This window comes from Chenopodium quinoa, unplaced genomic scaffold (genome assembly GCF_001683475.1).
Source record: "Chenopodium quinoa cultivar QQ74 unplaced genomic scaffold, ASM168347v1, whole genome shotgun sequence".
NCBI lineage: Eukaryota > Viridiplantae > Streptophyta > Magnoliopsida > Caryophyllales > Amaranthaceae > Chenopodium > Chenopodium quinoa.
Window position 1 is genome coordinate 8,405,303 of NW_018745684.1, and position 18,778 is coordinate 8,424,080.

General features: G+C 42.6%; 1 protein-coding gene across 1 annotated transcript; it reads right to left on the reverse strand.

Moving 5' to 3' along the window:
• Positions 1-10,728: 10,728 nt before the first annotated feature.
• On the reverse strand, positions 10,729-18,661 carry LOC110717692 (aspartic proteinase-like). Its single transcript, XM_021896457.1, has 14 exons — positions 18,625-18,661; positions 17,415-17,783; positions 17,260-17,320; positions 16,873-16,967; positions 16,641-16,753; positions 15,810-15,981; positions 15,680-15,719; positions 15,445-15,509; positions 15,251-15,364; positions 15,084-15,151; positions 14,836-14,995; positions 14,638-14,757; positions 11,583-11,671; positions 10,729-11,061 (listed from the first exon to the last, which is right to left on the reverse strand). Exons 2-14 carry the CDS (start codon positions 17,736-17,738, stop codon positions 10,977-10,979), a joined length of 1,506 nt encoding a protein of 501 aa, XP_021752149.1. The 5' UTR covers positions 17,739-17,783; positions 18,625-18,661; the 3' UTR covers positions 10,729-10,976.
• Positions 18,662-18,778: the final 117 nt, after the last annotated feature.

The following is an 18,778-nucleotide window of genomic DNA, read 5'->3' on the forward strand; positions in this document are numbered from 1 at the left end:
ATTCACCAACCTGATGTACCTTCAAGGGTTGGGTGATCCCACCTGGTGCAAGTGTTTCCCAGCGACTCTCAAAGGAATCGCACAACAATGGTTCGGCAACCTGCCGACTGGTTGTGTAAATAACTTCAGGACGCTTGCTTACTTATTCACCTCCAACTTCGCCATGAACATCCCTGCGAAGAAGACGACCCTTGATTTAGGAACAATTCAGCAGGGCGAGAAGGAGGGGCTTGGTTCTTACATCAGGCGGTTTAACCTGATGAGAATACAGATTCAAGGGTTACCGGATGAAGTAGCCTATACTGACTTTTTCAGAGGTCTCAAAGACGGGTAGACCTTCAAATTTGATTTGGTCCGAAAGAGGGTGGCGACTCTTCAAGAGGCCTTGATTGAAGCGGAAGCCTATATACAGGCGACTGATCTTTGTAGAACGGGAAAACAGTCGGACGGGAAAAGGTTCGACAAAAAGAGAAGGACGACAGAAACAGTCGTCAAACAAAGACGAGAAAAGAAAAGAGGTCTGGGCGGCTGATTCCTCTAAACAGCCGGCCCAGAAAAAGAAAAAAGAATTCATACCATACTCCCCAAAGTATGCGTTTAACAAGGATAGCCAGTTTATCCTAAAGGAAATCAAGGGACGGATCTCAATTGAGAAGCCGGTCCCCATGAAGGGTTCTGCAAACAACCGGAACCAAGATAAATTCTGTGCTTATCATGAAGATGTTGGTCATCACACCAATGAATGCATCAGTCTCATGCGGTATCTGGACCGCCTGGCTGAACAAGGTGATCTTGACACTTATGTCAAGAAATCTACGAGGAACACTTCCTCAAAAAAGCAGTCGGCCAAACAGAATCAACAGGCCGACAGCTCCGATACAGATGATGCAGTCGTCTACACCATTGCAGGCGGCTTCTCAGGAGGCGGCCCCACTATTAGGGGCAACAAAGACAATATGAGGCGGTTAGATGTAAATTCCGTTCACCAAGAACGCCCCTCCAAATATTCATTTCCTGAGATTGTCATCACTGAAGAAGATCGAGGAGGGGTAAGAGGGCCGCATGACGACCCAATCGTTATTGAATGTAAAGTGGCCAACCAGAGAGTTGGCCGAATCCTCATAGATACCGGAAGCTCCTCAGATCTCATCAGTAGCAAATATTTGTCGAAACTAAAATATCAGACTGATTGCATACATCCGACATCCCACCCTTTAGTAGGGTTTGGAGGAGGAGTCGTCCACCCAGTGGGACGAGTGGATTTACCCATCCGCCTGGGCGAAAAAGGGGAAGGACGACACATGGTAGTCTGGTTCCTGGTAGTAGAAGAACTCTCGGCTTACAACATGATTCTGGGACGACCAACCCTGAATAATTCCAAGGCTGTTATAATCCCATCTCTTATGTTGCTCAAGTTTGAGAGGGATAATGGAACAGTCGGGTCCCTAAGGGGAGATCAGAGGATGGCCCGAGAGTGCTATCTCTCGGATGTCAAGCCCACTGTTATGGCCACTGGGTCGAGTGGTGGAAAAATAGACCTTGACAATGTCAAGGAGAGTGCGCCTGTTCAAAAAGCAGGCGGCAAGAAGAGAAAGGCATCCCAGACAGGGGCCGCAAGAAAAGACAGAAAATAGCAATCATTGGCAGAGGAGCGGTCGGATGAATTCCGCCCTCAGCCGGCTGGTGAGCATACGGACCTGATCCTAGACGACTCGCGTCCTGACCGAACAGTCAAAGTTGGGACGACTGCTCTGAGAGTCCTAGGTGACGACATTCACAAACTATTGAAAGAATACAAGGACATCTTTGCATTCGAAGTCCATGAAATGCCAGGCATTAGTCCTGATCTGGCGGTACATAAACTGGTCGTGGATCCGAAAAAGAAGCCGGTACGGCAGAAGAAGCGGAACCATGGCGAAGAAAGAATTCAGGCGGCAGCCGCCGAAGTTAAAAAATTACTTGATGCAGGGTTCATTCGGCAATGTTACTTCCCAGACTGGGTTGCAAATGTGGTGCTTGTTAAAAAGCCGAATGGCACCTGGCGAATGTGTGTAGACTACACAGACTTAAACAAGGTGTGCCCCAAAGACAGTTACCCTCTGCCTAAAATTGATAACCTGGTCGACTCAACAGCCGGCCATGCTTTGATGAGCTTTATGGACGCCTACTCTGGTTTCCATCAAATTCCTTTATGGAAGAAAGATCAGGAGAAGACGGCCTTCGTCACTGATCAGGGGTTATACTGTTACACGGTCATGCCGTTTGGTCTTAAGAATGCCCCGGCTACCTTCCAGCGAATGATAAACACTGTGTTCTTTGATCAGATTGGGAGAAACGTCGAGGCATACATTGATGATATGATTGTCAAGACTAAACTTCAGAAAGATCATATGTCGGACCTCCGAGAAACTTTCGCCACACTCAGGCGGCACCATGTCATGCTCAATCCCAAGAAATGTGTCTTTGGAGTTGAGTCTGGGAAATTTCTCGGATTCCTTATCAATCAGAGAGGAATAGAGGCGAACCCTGAGAAGGTGCAGGCGGTCATTGATTTGCAGTCGCCTCGTACCATCCGAGAGGTTCAGAAGTTAACAGGTTGTCTGGCGGCCTTGGGAAGATTTCTAAGCCGATCAGGCGACAAATGCTTATACTTTTTCCAGGCAATTAAGAAAAAGGCAAGGTTTGAATGGGGGCCAGATGCTGAGGTCGCCTTCTAGAAATTGAAAGTTCACTTGCATTCCTTGCCGAGGCTGGTTAGCCCTTTGCCCAAAGAAGTACTCTACATGTACCTGGCCGTCTCTGATCATGCGTTAAGCGCTGTTCTCCTTGCTGAAAGAGACGGCTGTCAGCTCCCGGTCTACTTTGTCAGTCATGTACTGAAAAATGCCGAGTTGAGGTATCCCTTAGTGGAGAAATTTGGTCTTGCACTCTTCATGGCTGTTAAAAAATTGAAGCCCTACTTTTTGGCACATGCAGTCGTCGTGTATACAGACCAACCTATCAAGCGGCCACTGACCATCATAGAGTCGTTAGGCCGAATGATCAAATGGGCCATAGAAATTCAGAGCCTCGAAGTTACATTCGAGCCTAGAAAAGCAGTGAAGGGGCAAGCCTTTGCTGACTTCATTGTTGAGATGACTCGTCCTCCGGACTCTCAAGTTACAGACCAAGTCTGGAAGGTATATGTGGACGGAAGCTCTACTTCAAATGGTTGTGGAGCAGGCGTCATATGTCAGTCGCCAGAGGGCGACAGGTACGAGTATGCTCTACGCTTCAGTTTTCAGGCCTCAAACAATGAAGCAGAATATGAAGCTTTACTAGCTGGAATCCGCATGTGCAAGGCGGCAGGGGCAAGAAAGATAGACGCCTGTTCCGATTCACAATTGATAGTGAGTCAGTACAATGGCGAATACGAAGCAACCCATCCGGCCATGATCAAGTATTTACAGGCGGTCCGACAAGCAGTCGGCTCCCTTGAGGATTTCCATCTGATCCAAGTGCCGAGATCAGAAAACAACCAGGCGGATGCACTTTCAAAATTAGCATCATCCGCCTCCTGTGATACTCCTCGAACTGTTTTTTGGGAAGTAATGGAGAAGAGAAGCATCGAGGAAGACCCTATTGGAATTCTAGACAGAAGCTCAACCTGGATGGATCCAATCAGGGCATATCTGACAAACGGTACCCTGCCGGATGATCATCAACAGGCGGCAGCACTGGAAAAACGAGCATCCAGTTTTGAAATAATAAAGGGAGAACTTCACAAAAGGGGGTACCTTCAACCCTTCTTAAAGTGTGTTACTCCAGAAAAGGGAAGAGAGATTCTAGACGATCTTCACTCTGGTTACTGTGCTTCTCATATAGGCGGTAGGACGCTTGCTCAACGGGCAAGGCGGCAGGGCTACTTTTGGCCTACTTTAGAAGCAGATGCGATGGAGATGGTGAAAAAATGTGACAAGTGCCAAAGGTTTGGCAAACTAATTCACCGTCCGGCTACTGACCTCACTACCATTCATAGCCCACTACCGTTTGCTAAGTGGGGCATGGACATTCTGGGTCCATATACGCCTGCTACAGGCGGAAGGAGGTACATACTTGTTTCCGTCGACTACTTCACTAAATGGGTAGAGGCGGAGGCTGTAAAGGGAATCAAGACGAAGGATGTAATTTCATTCATTTGGAAAAATGTCATCACTCGGTTCGGAGTTCCCATGTCTATGGTTTTTGATAATGGTCCCCAATTTGAGGCGCCTGTTCTCAAAAGCTGGTTGGGTGACCAAGGAATTGCACACTACTTTGCATCTGTCGGCCGTCCACAAGCAAACGGCCAGGTAGAAGCCTTTAATAAAATCATCTCAGACGGTCTCAAGAAAAAGATTGAACGAGCAGGCGGCCTATGGGCGGATGAATTACCACATGTTCTCTGGGCCATTAGGACGACTGAAAAAGGGGCGACTGGAGAAACTCCATTCCTCCTAACTTATGGTGCGGAAGCTGTTCTTCCAATAGAACACTACGAGCCGACTCTTCGAGTAATGCTATATGACGAAGAGGCAAACTGGGAAGCCATGCGCCTGGCATTAGACTCACTTCCTGAAAGGAGGGGCAATGCTGTCTTGCGCCATGAAATTTACCGCTTGAGAATGACTAGATCATACAACAAAAAAGTACACAGGCGTCCACTCAAAGTGGGGGACTTTGTACTTAGAAAAATGGAAGCAGTTGGTAGGGCGAATGAGTCTGGCAAACTAACTCCCAACTGGGAAGGACCCTACCGAATCTGTGAAGAGGTCAGGGACGGTACCTATCGTCTGGAAACACCAGACGGCCAACCGTTGCCTCGAACTTGGAATGTAGATAATCTTAAGAAATATTTCTTTTGAATGATGTAAATAGTCAAGGGCTACTTAATAAAAGTTTGCATAATATTCAATTTTGTACTAAGAGGGGCATGCCGTCTGTACCTTTACAGTCGGCTACTCTCCATTAAGTATTTTACTCTATCTTCAGAGGGGCATGCCGTCTGTACCTTTACAGTCGGCTACTCTCCATTGAGTATTTTACTCTATCTTCAGAGGGGCATGCCGTCTGTACCTTTACATTCGGCTACTCTCCATTGAGTATTTCTCATCTTCAGAGGGGCATGTCGCCTGTACCTTTACAGTCGGCTACTCTCCATTGAGTATTTTACTCACCATAGGGGCATGCCGTCTGGACATATAGTCGGCTACTCTCCATAGAAGAGGGCCGACTGGTTCCAAACACACAGCCACCCCCATTATACTTAACTAAAAATCATCAGGGCCTGGCCGACCCTGTGCCTAAACAGGCGGCTACCCTCCTTTTACTTAGCACCTACGTTCACCAAGAACTAACCAAGGCCACAGGCCGAATGATCAGTCCAGGCGCCAAGCCAACTGATCCAATCTTCAAAACTAATACGACCTGTCCCAACATCATAGCAGGCGTCCGGCGGCATCCCTCCGGATGAAATTCATCGCAGAGAGCAGCTCCCTTTTGGGTGGAACATTGCTCTATAAACTAATTACACGGCACCTATACGACTGTCCCCAAGGGCAACCACGTAGCCGTTTTTGAGACAAGGATAACTCTATCACTAACCAAACCAGTGGTAGCAGTTGACATCTGAGTCAGATGACCGCCTGTATTACTTGGGATAAATGCAGGGGGTACCTCTTGAGTTAATAGCCAACAAACATTGGCGAATCAAAAGGTTCAGCCGGCCTCAGCCGCCTGGTACTTTTACTACTCAAGCAGGGGTGACGACGACTGAGTAACACCAAAGTTAACTCATAGTCACTCTCTCAAACTTAGTATGGAGCCTAAAAGGTATGAGTCGTCCGCCTGTTTCTAACAAAGAGGGGCTCTCAACCACTACTCCTGCTAGGTTAACAACCTATGAGTTTTGCCAACAAACATTGGCGAAAAAAGGGGGAACAACCGGTACCCACCGCTTGATACCTCTACTACTCAGTTACTTGGCGACTAGGTAACAACCATGTTTATTTGGTCAAACCACTTTCCTACTTGGTTAATTTTACAAATGACAGGACCGCCTGCCTAAAGGGGATCCAGTAAAATGGTTCGAATACCGATTGGATAAATGGCCGACTGATCGTCTAGCCTGGAAACAGACAACCAGTCGTCCAGGGGCATAGGCGGCGTGACTAACTATCCGTACCTATCTGCAACTATCGGCCATGTAAAGCAGTCGGTATAGTGTACAATTGGATATCAGAATATTCAATACTTAAACAAATTTGAAGCAAAACAAAAAATTCATTAAAAAGAAGCCGGTCATCAAAGACCGGCAAAATATTCAGAGCCCCGGCCCCCTGGCCGGGTAAATACAAACAAACGGCACGCAGGCCGTGGAAAGAAGACTTAAAGCTTAAGAAGGGGGCAGGTCTTCAATATTAGCAGCTGCCGCCTGGTCAGCACTCTTCTTGTTGGACTCGGCTTCAGCTGCATCCTTTGATGCATTACCCCCAAGTGGCACAAGCGCCACTACCGGCTCCTCCTCCAACGCTTCCTCCAACGCCTCTTCCTCAGCAGCCGCCAGGATCTCTTGATTATATGTATCAGAACATTGGCGGTACGTTTTTTCCCATGAGGAAAAGTCGGCATTGGGGAAGAGGCGGCCCCAAGTCATGCGCTGGATTTGAGCAGAGTCTTCCATCATCTCCCGGACCAGCTCTTTCTTCTCTTGCTCGGCCTTTTCCGAGAGCTCCTGAGTAAGACTCTTCTCCTGGGTCACCAAGCGTACCTTTACGCTCGCCAAGGATTTCTCCAAGGTTTCGTATGAGGACATCTTTTGGCGAAGAGGTCTCAGCTCGGCCTTGAGGCTGTTGATGGTCGCCTCCAGCTCGCTATTCCTCTTCTGGGCCGCCTCTAACTGAGCCCGGATAGCGGCGGTAGCCTGCGCCTGATAATAAAGAATATCAATGGTCAGAACTTCATTTTGGGCAATTTGAAACATTGCCTTATCACAGTCAGAGGCGGCCATAGCTTTTGCAGCCTTTACCTCTTTGTTCTTCCGGTCAAGCGGCTTGCGAAGGCCGTTCACTCGGAGCAGGGCCTAAGTAAAAAGGGGAACAGGCGTCAGTTTCCAAACAAAAAGAAAACAGGCGTCCTGGAATTCAAATACTCAAAAATATGCCAAGTATACCTCAGCAAGGACCCCTGCAATCCCGTCTAGGTCAAGGGTGCCGACACCCCTGACCGCCTCCCTTTCAGCTGGAGGAACGACCTTGATCATAGACTTGGCCACCTCGACCAAGTCAGGCTCCTGAGGGCCGGCTGCATCAAGCATAAACAAACGGATTAGACCTAGTAAAGAAGGGAGCAAGTCTAAAATTTACAAGGACAACTTCATACTTCTAGGCGGCCCAGCTGGAGTTTTAAAAGAAGTGGCCGGCTGTTTCTCAGCCGCCGCATGTTTCCTGGCAGAACCAGGAGAGCTCGCAACAGTCGTCCTCCGGGCCTTGGGGTCCGGCTGTTGGGAAGAAGAAGCTCTTGGAGCGCCCGTCTAAAAAAGAAGAAAAGTCAGTATATGCATAAACACAACTCCAAAAAGAGGGTGAAAGGTTCGAAGCCCACCAAGGGTGCCCCCTTGTTGGGGGAGTCGGTTGAAGACTATTGCATGATGGAGGCCCGCAACATGGCCGCCGCAGTCTTGGAGGCGGTAATTTTGCTCATGGCGTCCGCTGTAAAAACAAATATCAAAGTTAATAAAAGTCATAACAAGAAATGCACGAAACAACAGAGTATTCGACAGGCCGGCTACCTCTTGAGCACCGACTTCTGAGGCCACAGGCGGCCAAAAAGTACTCGTCGTAGAGCCATTTGAAGCTCGGGACGCAATGCAGGGGTACTTGCTCTCGTACCCCTGAAGTAGAGTTCACCTTCGACTCTACTTTGAAGAGTCCTTTATCTAGGATCTCTTTCTTAGCCTTGGGGGGAACAGGCGGCATGCTTCGGCCGCCTGCAAGAAGGGGCGGATTCCTGTTCCACCTGTTGAAGCGCTTGTTCAGCTCTATGTCTGAACTCTCAATGATGAGGAAGGTGCTCCGCCAGTCCTTCCACTTGTTTGCTTTACCTCTCGTCATGAGGTAGCCCCTGTGGCTCGTCAATTGATACCAGTCGGTACCGCCTGCCTTAGGGGTCCGGCTGAGATAGTTCATGTGGGCGAAAGCCTCGAAGCTCGGCTCCACCCCGTGCAGTTCGCACCCGGCCACATAGCCGAGTACGTTGACCCAGGAGTTTGGGGCTAACTGCCATAACCCCAACTCATACCCATCCAAGATCCGCTGAACAGCCGGATGTAGTGGGAAGCGCAGCCCAGCCTTGATGGCCGCCTCGTAGCAGCCAAAACAGGCGCTATCATAACTGGTACCAGCCGGCCAGACGACTGTGTCTTCTGGATCCGGCACAAACACTAAAAAGTCGGGGCCCATTGTGTGGTTTGCGATAAAGCTCTCCACTTTCTCTTGCATGGCCGTGATCCGGCCCCGAGGTACCGTGCAGTAGTAGGGGGTATTTTGCTCTCGGTGAGAGGCGGATGGCTCCGCCCAATCGTCCCCCTTCTCAACTGCGTGAGAAAGCCTCGCCTCTTGCAGGCGACTGTTTTTCTCTTCTGTGTCCAGAGAAGCATGGCCAGAAGAGCTAGACTCGGAATCGTCCTCTGACGAGTCCGAAGAGGACGACTCCTCCCCTCTCCCGGAGGGGCCCGCCTCCTCCCCTTTAAAAGGAGCAGGAGAGAATGAAGAATTGTCAACTGTAAAATGGGAAGGGGTCACTTTGACTCCTCCCTCAGAACTGCCGGCTTTCAAGCCGCTTTGTTTCACTTCCCCATCTGGCGCCTGGTCAGATGTTTCACTAATCGGCACCCTGTGGGAGGAGCCGTCTGAGTTTGAGATCCTGGCAGTCTTTTTTGTTCTGGCCATCATGCTCTGCATAGACACAGATACAGTCGGACTTTGTATAAAGGGCAAAGATGGGTCCGGAAAAGGGCAGGCGGCACTCCTAGTCCTAGATTCAGCCGTCCCCGGTGACCGGCTGATCACTAACCTAGGTCGTGTCGTGTGCTTCCGTGGTGCCATTTCAAAAAAGAATAAAATAAAGGGAAAATTAAGAGTAAGAGAATCGACGGTTACCTGAACGAGTGACGTTGATGGAGTTCTGAAAATCCTGTGCAGTCGGCTTGTCAGAGCAGGCGGTAGGCAGAAAGGGTCCAAAATGTCAGAGCAAGTTCAGGGGTCCGAATGTTCTCTCAAAAAGTTCTCAAGTGTGAATGACTGAAGTCAACACTCCCTTATATAGGCGAAGTGAGAAGGCGAAGGGTCACTTCCAGAATTCATAATTTGGGCGGGAGAATCTCTCGGCCTTTCGCCGAGTGACACCTGTAGCAGGCCGTCGCCTGTTACAGTGCGACACCTGTCACAGGTAACACGTGACCAGTCACGTGCCACCTGTGAGGGGCAAATGATTAGGGGATTTTGCTCCCACCAATCGGAATGCGCCACGTGGGCCAATCAGTTCCTGCCAAGTGTCCCCCAGTTGGAACTGTCAGGGCTTGCCACGTGGCACACGCTTATTCGTCCACCTTGGACCTATTATGTCATGACACGTGGCATACTCCATGCCTAATGGAGAAACCGGCCACCCAGGCCCAACTTCCGAGGGAAGCCCAATCAGCCCAAGGTTAACTTAAACCTAGATTGGCACGTTTCCCGAGGTTATAAATACCTCCCTTAATCCTCATTAAGGGAGATTACAGGCTGATCACGCTAAAAAAGCAGATTACCTACATTAAACACTCTCACCTAGATAGACCCAATCACTTTAATTTCCGCATTAATTACTCCTTAATCTAGTACTAACTTGATCGTTGGAGGCGGAGCTCCCACCACCAGGAGTCTCCGTTGTTTTGCAGGTACAGACGTCCGGTTCCAGTCTCGGAATTGTAACTCTCCCGCAGAACATCAGAAAAACCCGAAACATTAAGGGTATAGAAAAATTGTTGTACTAATTAATCTAATACCAACCAACATTTTTTTTTTGGTAAATAATACCAACCAACATTGAATTGAATGGATACGCCACTTAAGCGTTGGACTTTAGATTTTCTTTTTAAAAACTTTGGGTGCGTAAAGTGTTTTATAGTTAGGGGCAGCTGGCAATTCAAATATGGTGTAATTCTTCGTCAAAATAATCCTCTTTATCAATCAAGTATAAAAGCCACCAAAGATGATTGAAATTTTGATCATTATCTCTAATCATCTTTCTTTAGGGGCGCTTGTAAAATACGACTACAAAAATTAGAATTAGAGTTTTAATCTAATTACAATTTAATATCAAGTGATGTCATTAGTCTATATTTTTTTTAAGTAAAAATTAACAATGACGATTAAACTGAAGTTATAAATAGTGCCAAAATTAATTCAATCTACTAACCATGGCGAAGCTAAAGTTCAGGTCTAAGAGGGTCATGGCCCATGTGGTGTCGCTTTTTAAAGTAGCATGAATGTATATTACACCGGGTCTCATCCTCAATCGCGCTTATTAAACCGGCCCTCTTTTTCAGTCAAGTTTGACTTTGTCCTCGCTACTAAGTACTAACATCAATATATAATGGAGGTAGTAGAAGTGTCAAGTGTGGTTACTTTTTTTATTTTAATTTTTTTATTTTTTTGGTTGGGTGGAAAATTGATGAAACCAAACGTAATTCACTTGAAAGATATTCTATGAATCGTAGCACTCGACAAGTCGACTGTATGAAAACATCTAGTCATATCCTTAATACTAGACTACTAGTAGATCCAACATTAAATTAAAGCTAAGGTTCATTACAGTAATAAAAACAACACCAATTTCTTAAAGTGAGTAAATTACTAAATCGGATGTTTAATTAGAATTTCACAATGTCGACTATCGAGGAGGTCACAGAGTAGTACTTAAGCAGCTTTGGCGAATCCAAGTCGAAGATTCCCAAAATCGAAAACTGTGTGATAAGCTCCCAAAAAGATGTTCCCAAGAATCCTACCACCAAAACAACAATTAAACGGTTGTAAAAACCACAGGATATATGTATATACAAGTAATACTCAACTTGTAAGTTAACAAATAGAGTACCAATAAACTGAACTGTTTTTTTTGTTTTGGTTGGTAAGGAGAATGGTTCCATCGGATCAAAATCTCTCACAGGTAATTTCGGTTTGAATTAGCGGGATAGGCACTTCGAAAATAGGGGAAAGGGTTAGGAAATCTCCACCCCAAAAGTGTCTCTAGTGGAGTTTGACGTGAGATGCAAATTTCTTCATTAGACCAAGCTTGGTAATATGTTGTACTACGTACTTCTGATTTTTTCTACTTGAAATTTCTCAATTCTCGATACATATCTTGTAATATTTTAATTACATTAATTTGATATTTTAAAATCACAGAGTATATATTAAGATGAATCAAACAAAGAAGTACCGAATATATAGATTATACAAGTATATGTTGTAAATACTCGTAGAAAAAACGAACAGAGAAAGTACATGTATAAGATGACTTACCAAATAGGCCCTTGTGGTGGAGGGACGTCAACACCAACAAACCCATTGAGACACACATGTGAACCACTTTGTTTTACTTTGAGGATGTACTGTACCATTTGGAGACAAATGCATTAGGGGATGCACTTTTTGTTAAGACTTTAGCGCAAGAAAAAGTTACATATGACAAAGAAAGAGACCAAATTGTACTTATTCATGATGGCGTATTATAATAGCCAACTTCTTTTCTCAAAAAATAAAAAAATAATAGCCAACTTCTTCTTAATCCTACATCCAATCTTTAGAAATTTTATGTATTGTATTTATTTATTAACTTCGTTTGTGATTGTGCTACTTTAAGGTCTTTAACCGGCATATTTATTAAGACATGACTTTTAGTCTTTGACTATTAATATCTTTAATTGTCTATATTAATAAAAATTGTTTTTAAAAAAAATGAAAATAAACATTATAACTAATCTAATGATATATTACATAATCAAAGTACTCAGTGTGACATTTATTCATTTCACAAAGTACTAGTGTGACATTTATTCATTTCATAATAGTAACAAAATTAAGTACTCAATGTGACATATATTACATAATAAACATTGTAACTAATCTAATGGAGTAAAATTTATTCATTTCATAATAGTAACAAAATTAAGTCAAGAGAATATGTTAATTGTGCATGAGTCAAAAATATGAAAATATTAAAGAAATAGAGGAAGTAGTTATTGGGTGAACTCAATGTGAAACGGAGTCACTCCTTAAGGCCAATACTTTTTGTTCTAGGAAAATAATTTTTCACGGAAAAAATTTCAATGGGAAACACAGTTATAAAAAAATATTTTTTATTTGTTTGTTTTTGTACATGCTAGAAGGAGGAAAGAGCATTCATTCGTTTCAATAAAAATGTTTTTCGCTCTTGCAAAATTGTTTTCCAACCTTTATAAACCATACAATAAAAATTAGAAAAATACACTTTAATAATCCTAACTATGAGTGATTTACTTCTAATAATCCCAACTAAGGTTTATTTTTTTAATAATCTTAACTATTAGGTCAATTTGCCACTAGCAGTCCCAGCCGCTTATCAACCTAATATAACAGGTTGTTGTGACACGTGGCATCACGTGATTGGTTCAACAAAAAAAAACCTCTCCTCCCTACCAACCACCCCCATCCCCCTAGCCCAGCCGGATTCCGCTACCACCTCACTAGAATCCTCCCTTTTTCCCTTCCACTCCACCGAAAACAATCACCTTCCCCAGCCCCACCCCCGAAATCACCTTAAACTAACCCTCAACCATCCGTGAAACCACCACCCTCCCTCCTACTTGCCCGCTCGCGAAACCACCCCAACCTCCCTCCTTATCTTCTTTTCCGCCTAGATCCGCTAGCAAAATTTCCCAACCTCCCTACGTCGGTTATTGGAGGTCGAATTTAATTGTTGTATGTGTCGGTGGCTGGTGGTTTTGGGGGTTGGAGGAGGAAGGAGGAAGGAGGAGGGGGAGCGTAGCAGTAAGGAACAGTGGTAATTCAGGTGGGTGGCGCTGGTGGTAGTTCGTCAGCGCGGAGGAGAGAGAAAGAGGCACGAGAGGGAGAGAGAAGGGAGTTTCGTGGGTGGTCGTGAACAACAGCGTGGGGCTGCGGGTGGTTGGAGGGGACAGGTGATCGGGGCGATGGTGGTGGCGGCGGAGCCGCAGTGTTGGGCGAAGAAAAAGGGTAAATTTTGGGTACCCTATACGAGAGAGCTGCAATGATCTAAGGTTTCATGGTGGGTTTCACGGTGGGTGAAGGGAGGAGGGGGTGGCTGGGATGGTTTTTGTTATTTTGTTATTTTTTTTTAATATTAAGTCAATCATGTGCTGACATGTGGCGTTTAAAAATTAAAAAAAAAGGTTTACGTTTTCAGCAAGTAATCGATTTTTGGGTCTACTGGAGGCAAAGTCAGGTCATAGTTAGGATTATTAAAAAATAAACCTTACTTGAGATTATTAGAAGAAAATTGGCAATAACTGAGATTATTAAAGTGTATTTTTCCTAAAAATAAAAAAAAAAAAATTAATTTTGAAAAATGTTTTCCATAAAAAACGTAGTCATACATTCGTACAGCATACATCTAGATTTTGGCCTTTTTTTGCGGGGATTTTGGCCATAGATAGCACACCAAGGAAAAACATCTTTGCAAAACTAAATTGTCTAAATTAGACATACAATGTGAATACTACGTATGTCAATGTCATACATAGTTTTCTCCATATCGTGTTGTGCAAAATGTGTTGCACGAAAAAAAAAAAAATTGATATCAATGCTAGCTATGTATACCATGATGATCATGCAGTGATGCTCCATTTTGTTGGAACTCTTGGGAGGAAATTCAAAAAATTGATATGTATAGGGCTATAGGCAAATAAATTAACTCTTTCACCTTCTCTTATCCTTAATGACGGTTTTTGGGGTGCATTAGGTGATCGGCGGAACAGATTCCTTAAATTTTAGTGGTCATATAAATGGTCTGTGTATTTAATATATTGAATAGAGAGCCCATTATTATAAGTTGCACAGGGGCCTATAAGCCTTACGTCATTAATTAACTCTTTCACCTTCTCTTATATTTAATGATGGTTTTTGGGGTGCATTAGGTGATCGGCAGAACAGGGTCCTTAAATTTTAGTGGTCATATAAATGGTCTGTGTATTTAATGTATTGAATTGAGGACCTAATACAATAAGTTGACAGGGGCCTATAAGCCTTACGTCATTATAGCCTCTTTATTGCTTATCCCACTACATGTATTTACCTATTTATTTATAAGATCAATAAGGAGAACCGGCGGAGTACATAATCATACATATTAAAAGAGAAATTGTCAAAAGTATGTCTTATAGATCCTTACAAGAAAATATTGAACCTAAATTCTGAATGATTAAATATTTACTTATTTATAAGTTCTCTATTTGAAAAATAAAACAAGTTCCTTTAGGGCTTTCACCAATGCTTTAAAACATAAAAGTTGTAGCAACAAACCAAACACATACAAAGGGTAAAATGAGTTGAGAAAACTAACTTGCTCTGGCATGAGAGGGAAGGCTTTGTCCCCGATGGTGAATGAAATCGGCGGCATGGATCCGATTTTCTTGCAGTCGACAAACGATTTTTGCCCCGGGTTTGGAAGTTTCTCACATAGCTTGAACAAGACTATGATCAGTCACAGATTACACAGATTCACCTGGACATTTAAAGTGAAACATTATCAATATGTTACCTTATTCATAAAATTGAGTACTATTTCCTTTGCTTTCCGTTCTCTTATTTGCACTTGTAAGTAGATTACTGCCATCTCACAGAAACTACAGTATGCAGTGTTGTTGACAGTTGATGAGTTCTCCTCGTATTCACCATCGACAACTGTATGAATTCCGTCGCTGCATGAGTTCCAAGGACTTGGTTAGAATTCAACAGAGTGAACACAATTGATTATATAAGATGTAACAAGGCAATCGCGACAATAACCTCATATAACTCGTGTTGTTGTTGTACAAACATAAGCCGACTGCTGTACAAACTCTTTCAGGTTCTAACTGGAGATGAGTGAAAAGAATGTGACTAAGTTTCTCAAATATACAAGAGAGAAGAAACTAGCAGATATCGAGTAAAAATCAAATAAACGCCGGACAAACCCCTGATATTAGATGATCCCATATTTGAGACCCGTAGTTTGAAACAACAGTTTTACATTCCAAGCTGACTATTCCTTCTGCTCCAATTGCATGATTAATTTCTGCGATGATCATCTGACATAGATATCAACTGGTTAAGAACTGCCTAAGTTATTATCAAAACAGTCGCGAAATTTCAAGTCTATAAAGCATACTGTTGGACCAGCAAGTAAGGATGTTCCAGAATCGATTATAGCAGCACAGCCCTCCGAACAGTGACCTGTATATTGTAAGGAAATGACAGTCTCAGCAAAATCCAAAGGCGGATTAAGTGAAGTTTATTGAGAGACGGAGGGAGTATATGATTCCGGCCCTCTTCTTACATATCATTGTAATAATTGTATAAAACCATGAACGTAAATTAGCTAAATATGCAGCTGGTTAATGTACCTGTTGAACTGTTTGCTATGTCAAGACCATTAAACTTGATCTGTTAAGACAATAACAAAGATCATGGTTGAAGTATCATGAAAAAAGAACAAAACAAGATATCAACATTCATAACCTAAATTATAAATACCTGCCAATATTCACTATTAGCCATTGGTACATAAATATGATCACCCCTGTGACGTCTCCAGTTAATACCACCGAAAACAATTTCACCCCCAACTTCGGTACTAAGTGGGTTGTGATTAAGCCATAGAGAAAAGATTTGCTGGTTCACAAGTTTCTGCTGTATCATATTGTACCTAGTAAAAAGAATGACAGATCACTGTTATGATAATGCAACAACAAGGAAGCAGAAGATATGTACAACAGGTGAACAGGAGCAGAGATCATCAGAGGCAAAAAAGCTAATTCAGCATCTATGGGCATTTTAAGTTGCATTCTACGCGCCAATCAGATAGTTATTACAGTAGCTGCAATAAGGGCTTGATTAGTTTAAGTGCTTCTACAAATTTAACAATCTGTCTCTCTGGTCTAACTTGATACGAATTAATAGCCTGATAGGTTGACACGAACCAACACGAGAACTACAAATTTTGCTCCGTTGGAATTGAACTTGAAAATGAAAATAAAGTGGCAGTAAAACATACAGAGTTCTTCCAAAGTTTATAAAGGGAGTACAGTAGGAAGGTCATTAGGATGAGCTTAGTTCTAGTGAGCAGTGACCACAACACTCCACAGGTTTGTCAACCAATTGAACAATTGAAGCAAGTTATTATGGGTTTCCTTACTCGTTTAATTTTGACCTGAACACAAACCTGACATGACCAGACCATTTTTGAGCTCTACGAAACTTCATTTATATACAAGCTGGAATGTCGAATAGATGAAACTAAGGCGATCATTGTGTATCAGGAAAGGAAAAGGAATAAAGTACATACAGAATGCGAATAATATGTACCATAATGGTGCCTCTGACCCAACAGATATATCCTGTAATCCTAAGCCAAGCACCCCATCAAACTTCATAAAAATTAGATCTATTGATTTTTCTGCCAATGCTTCGACAAACACCTGAAAGACATAGGCAAAAGTTGAGAAGAAGCAGCATTGAAATTTGTGGTTAGCTATACACCCCACCATAAAAAAAAAATAATAAAAAAAAAATGGAAAAAGAAAAAGAAACAACAAACCTGATCTTTGACAATAAGACCACCAACATCGACATTATCCTGGCTATAGATGCCCGCTATATATCCAGAGCCATACGGTATCTTGTAAGGTATGCCTGTTGAAAATCAAATAAGCAGCTCAGCACACTTGGCGCTTCCTTGGGATATATAGACGATGCTTTCAATTATCTTACAACTTTTTTTTTTTTTTTTGACAAGAGCTAGCTTACAACTTATAAGTGAAAGGATGTTTTAATTGTTTAGAAAATACAATGCTTTCATAACTATCCAGTTCTCCATTCGTTTTAAGTAATTCCTCGTGACAAGAAGTTGTAAGCTAGGTGAAAAATAGCCTCACCAAACACTATGCAACAAAAGTTCTTGGCATCAAAAAACATGAGTACTTACCAATCTTGGTGTATGTTCTTGATATCCTTGAGCTGTAACTGGAGTGAAAGTAGCAAGCAATCTGCTCGTAAACACAAAAGATGTAATATAAACACTCTGATTGCTGATGTTAAGTAAAACCAATTACATGTAAAGCAACTATAGCACAAACTCACCGAAAAGAAACATTTAGTAGACGGAACCCAAAGTTTTGAGCTACCAGTATCAAAGACCACATTGAACTTCTGAGGAGGGGTGCCTATGCTAATCTCACCATAATATTGAGTATCCATGAAGTTCTTCAAATATACAATGGCTGAATCTAAATCCTTATGATTACGTCTAACATTTATGCCTGAAGCAGTCACTCTTTCCAGGTCTAATTCCCACTTCTTTAGCTCAATGCTAATCCATTCGTTAGATTTTTCAACGAGAGAAGAAGACAATGTCCAAGAGCAAAACCATATGACCATGAACGTAAGACATAGTTTCCTTCCCATCTTCTGATTTTTCACTAAATACTCGAGTTGTACCTTTTAAATTACCTATCTCAAACCGAGTACAGGAAAAACAGTCTTTCATTAGCTCTTCTGGTTCAAGTGAATATATAAGATCATATTATAAACAGATATGATGCACAAAAACTCTCATAAAGCTCATGATTATCGCGAAGAAAACTCAAGGGTATTGTCTTCTTCATATGACTTGGAAGTTCTTCCTACTTGACCCTTGCGGATCTTGAAATCCCGAAATGAGCTTTCTATACTACTGCTCCCTATAAACATACCCAAACTAACTACTGTACGACACATTGTTTGCATTTTAAGATTACTCAATAAGGTTTTACATCTTCAAGCGAAAAAAGTTGATTTGTTGTATTAGTGTTTCCACATTTCCTATTTGTTTACATGAAAGTTTGTCTAAGTGTTTCCTTATCTCTCCATTTCTACAACTTCTTTTCGCATTTCCATTTCCATGCAAGTATGCAACATTGTAAGACACTATCATATCGATGATCTTACAACGCTCTAAGGGGATCAAATGTACTCTAGAAACCGGAAACTCAGTAAGATGTTTGATTAAGAAAATAAACTTGCCTGATAGTAGTAAGTAGTAACACAAATATAATAAGATATAGGCCATATAGAGTATAAGTGTATAACACATAAACACTTTTCTTTTTAGGCTTGAACGGAAAGTTTTTCACTAGTATAAAGCCATACGACATTTACAACCAAAGTTCTCCCTAAACAAGAATTAAACAAATTCCTACATATATATGTTTCAACAAAAAAAAAACAAAAAAAAAAAAAACACAAATTCCTACATATATAGCTCTAATTTACAGTAAGTAAAAAAAAAAAAAAGCATTACTTCATTGCATACCTGTACCCAAAAGCTTGTAAGTTGAAAGAGTGAGACCAAGTAAAAATGAAAGCTTAAAACTATTTATACTTATAATTATATTTTGTTGTATTGCTTATCTAATTGAAGATTGAAGCTGAAGCTTGAAGTGGGAAATAACAAGGAAATTTCCTTG

What these genes read in the sequence shown, in the direction of transcription:
- LOC110717692 (XM_021896457.1), bottom strand. Translation starts at nt 17,738, where the DNA reads ATGGGAAGGAAACTATGTCTTACGTTCATGGTCATATGGTTTTGCTCT. An exon ending in AACAACACGAGTTATATGAG is followed by an intron (nt 14,996 to 15,083) that starts GTTATTGTCGCG and finishes GAACTCATGCAG; the next exon opens with CGACGGAATTCATACAGTTG. An exon ending in TCCCTCTCATGCCAGAGCAA is followed by an intron (nt 11,672 to 14,637) that starts GTTAGTTTTCTC and finishes CAAATGGTACAG; the next exon opens with TACATCCTCAAAGTAAAACA.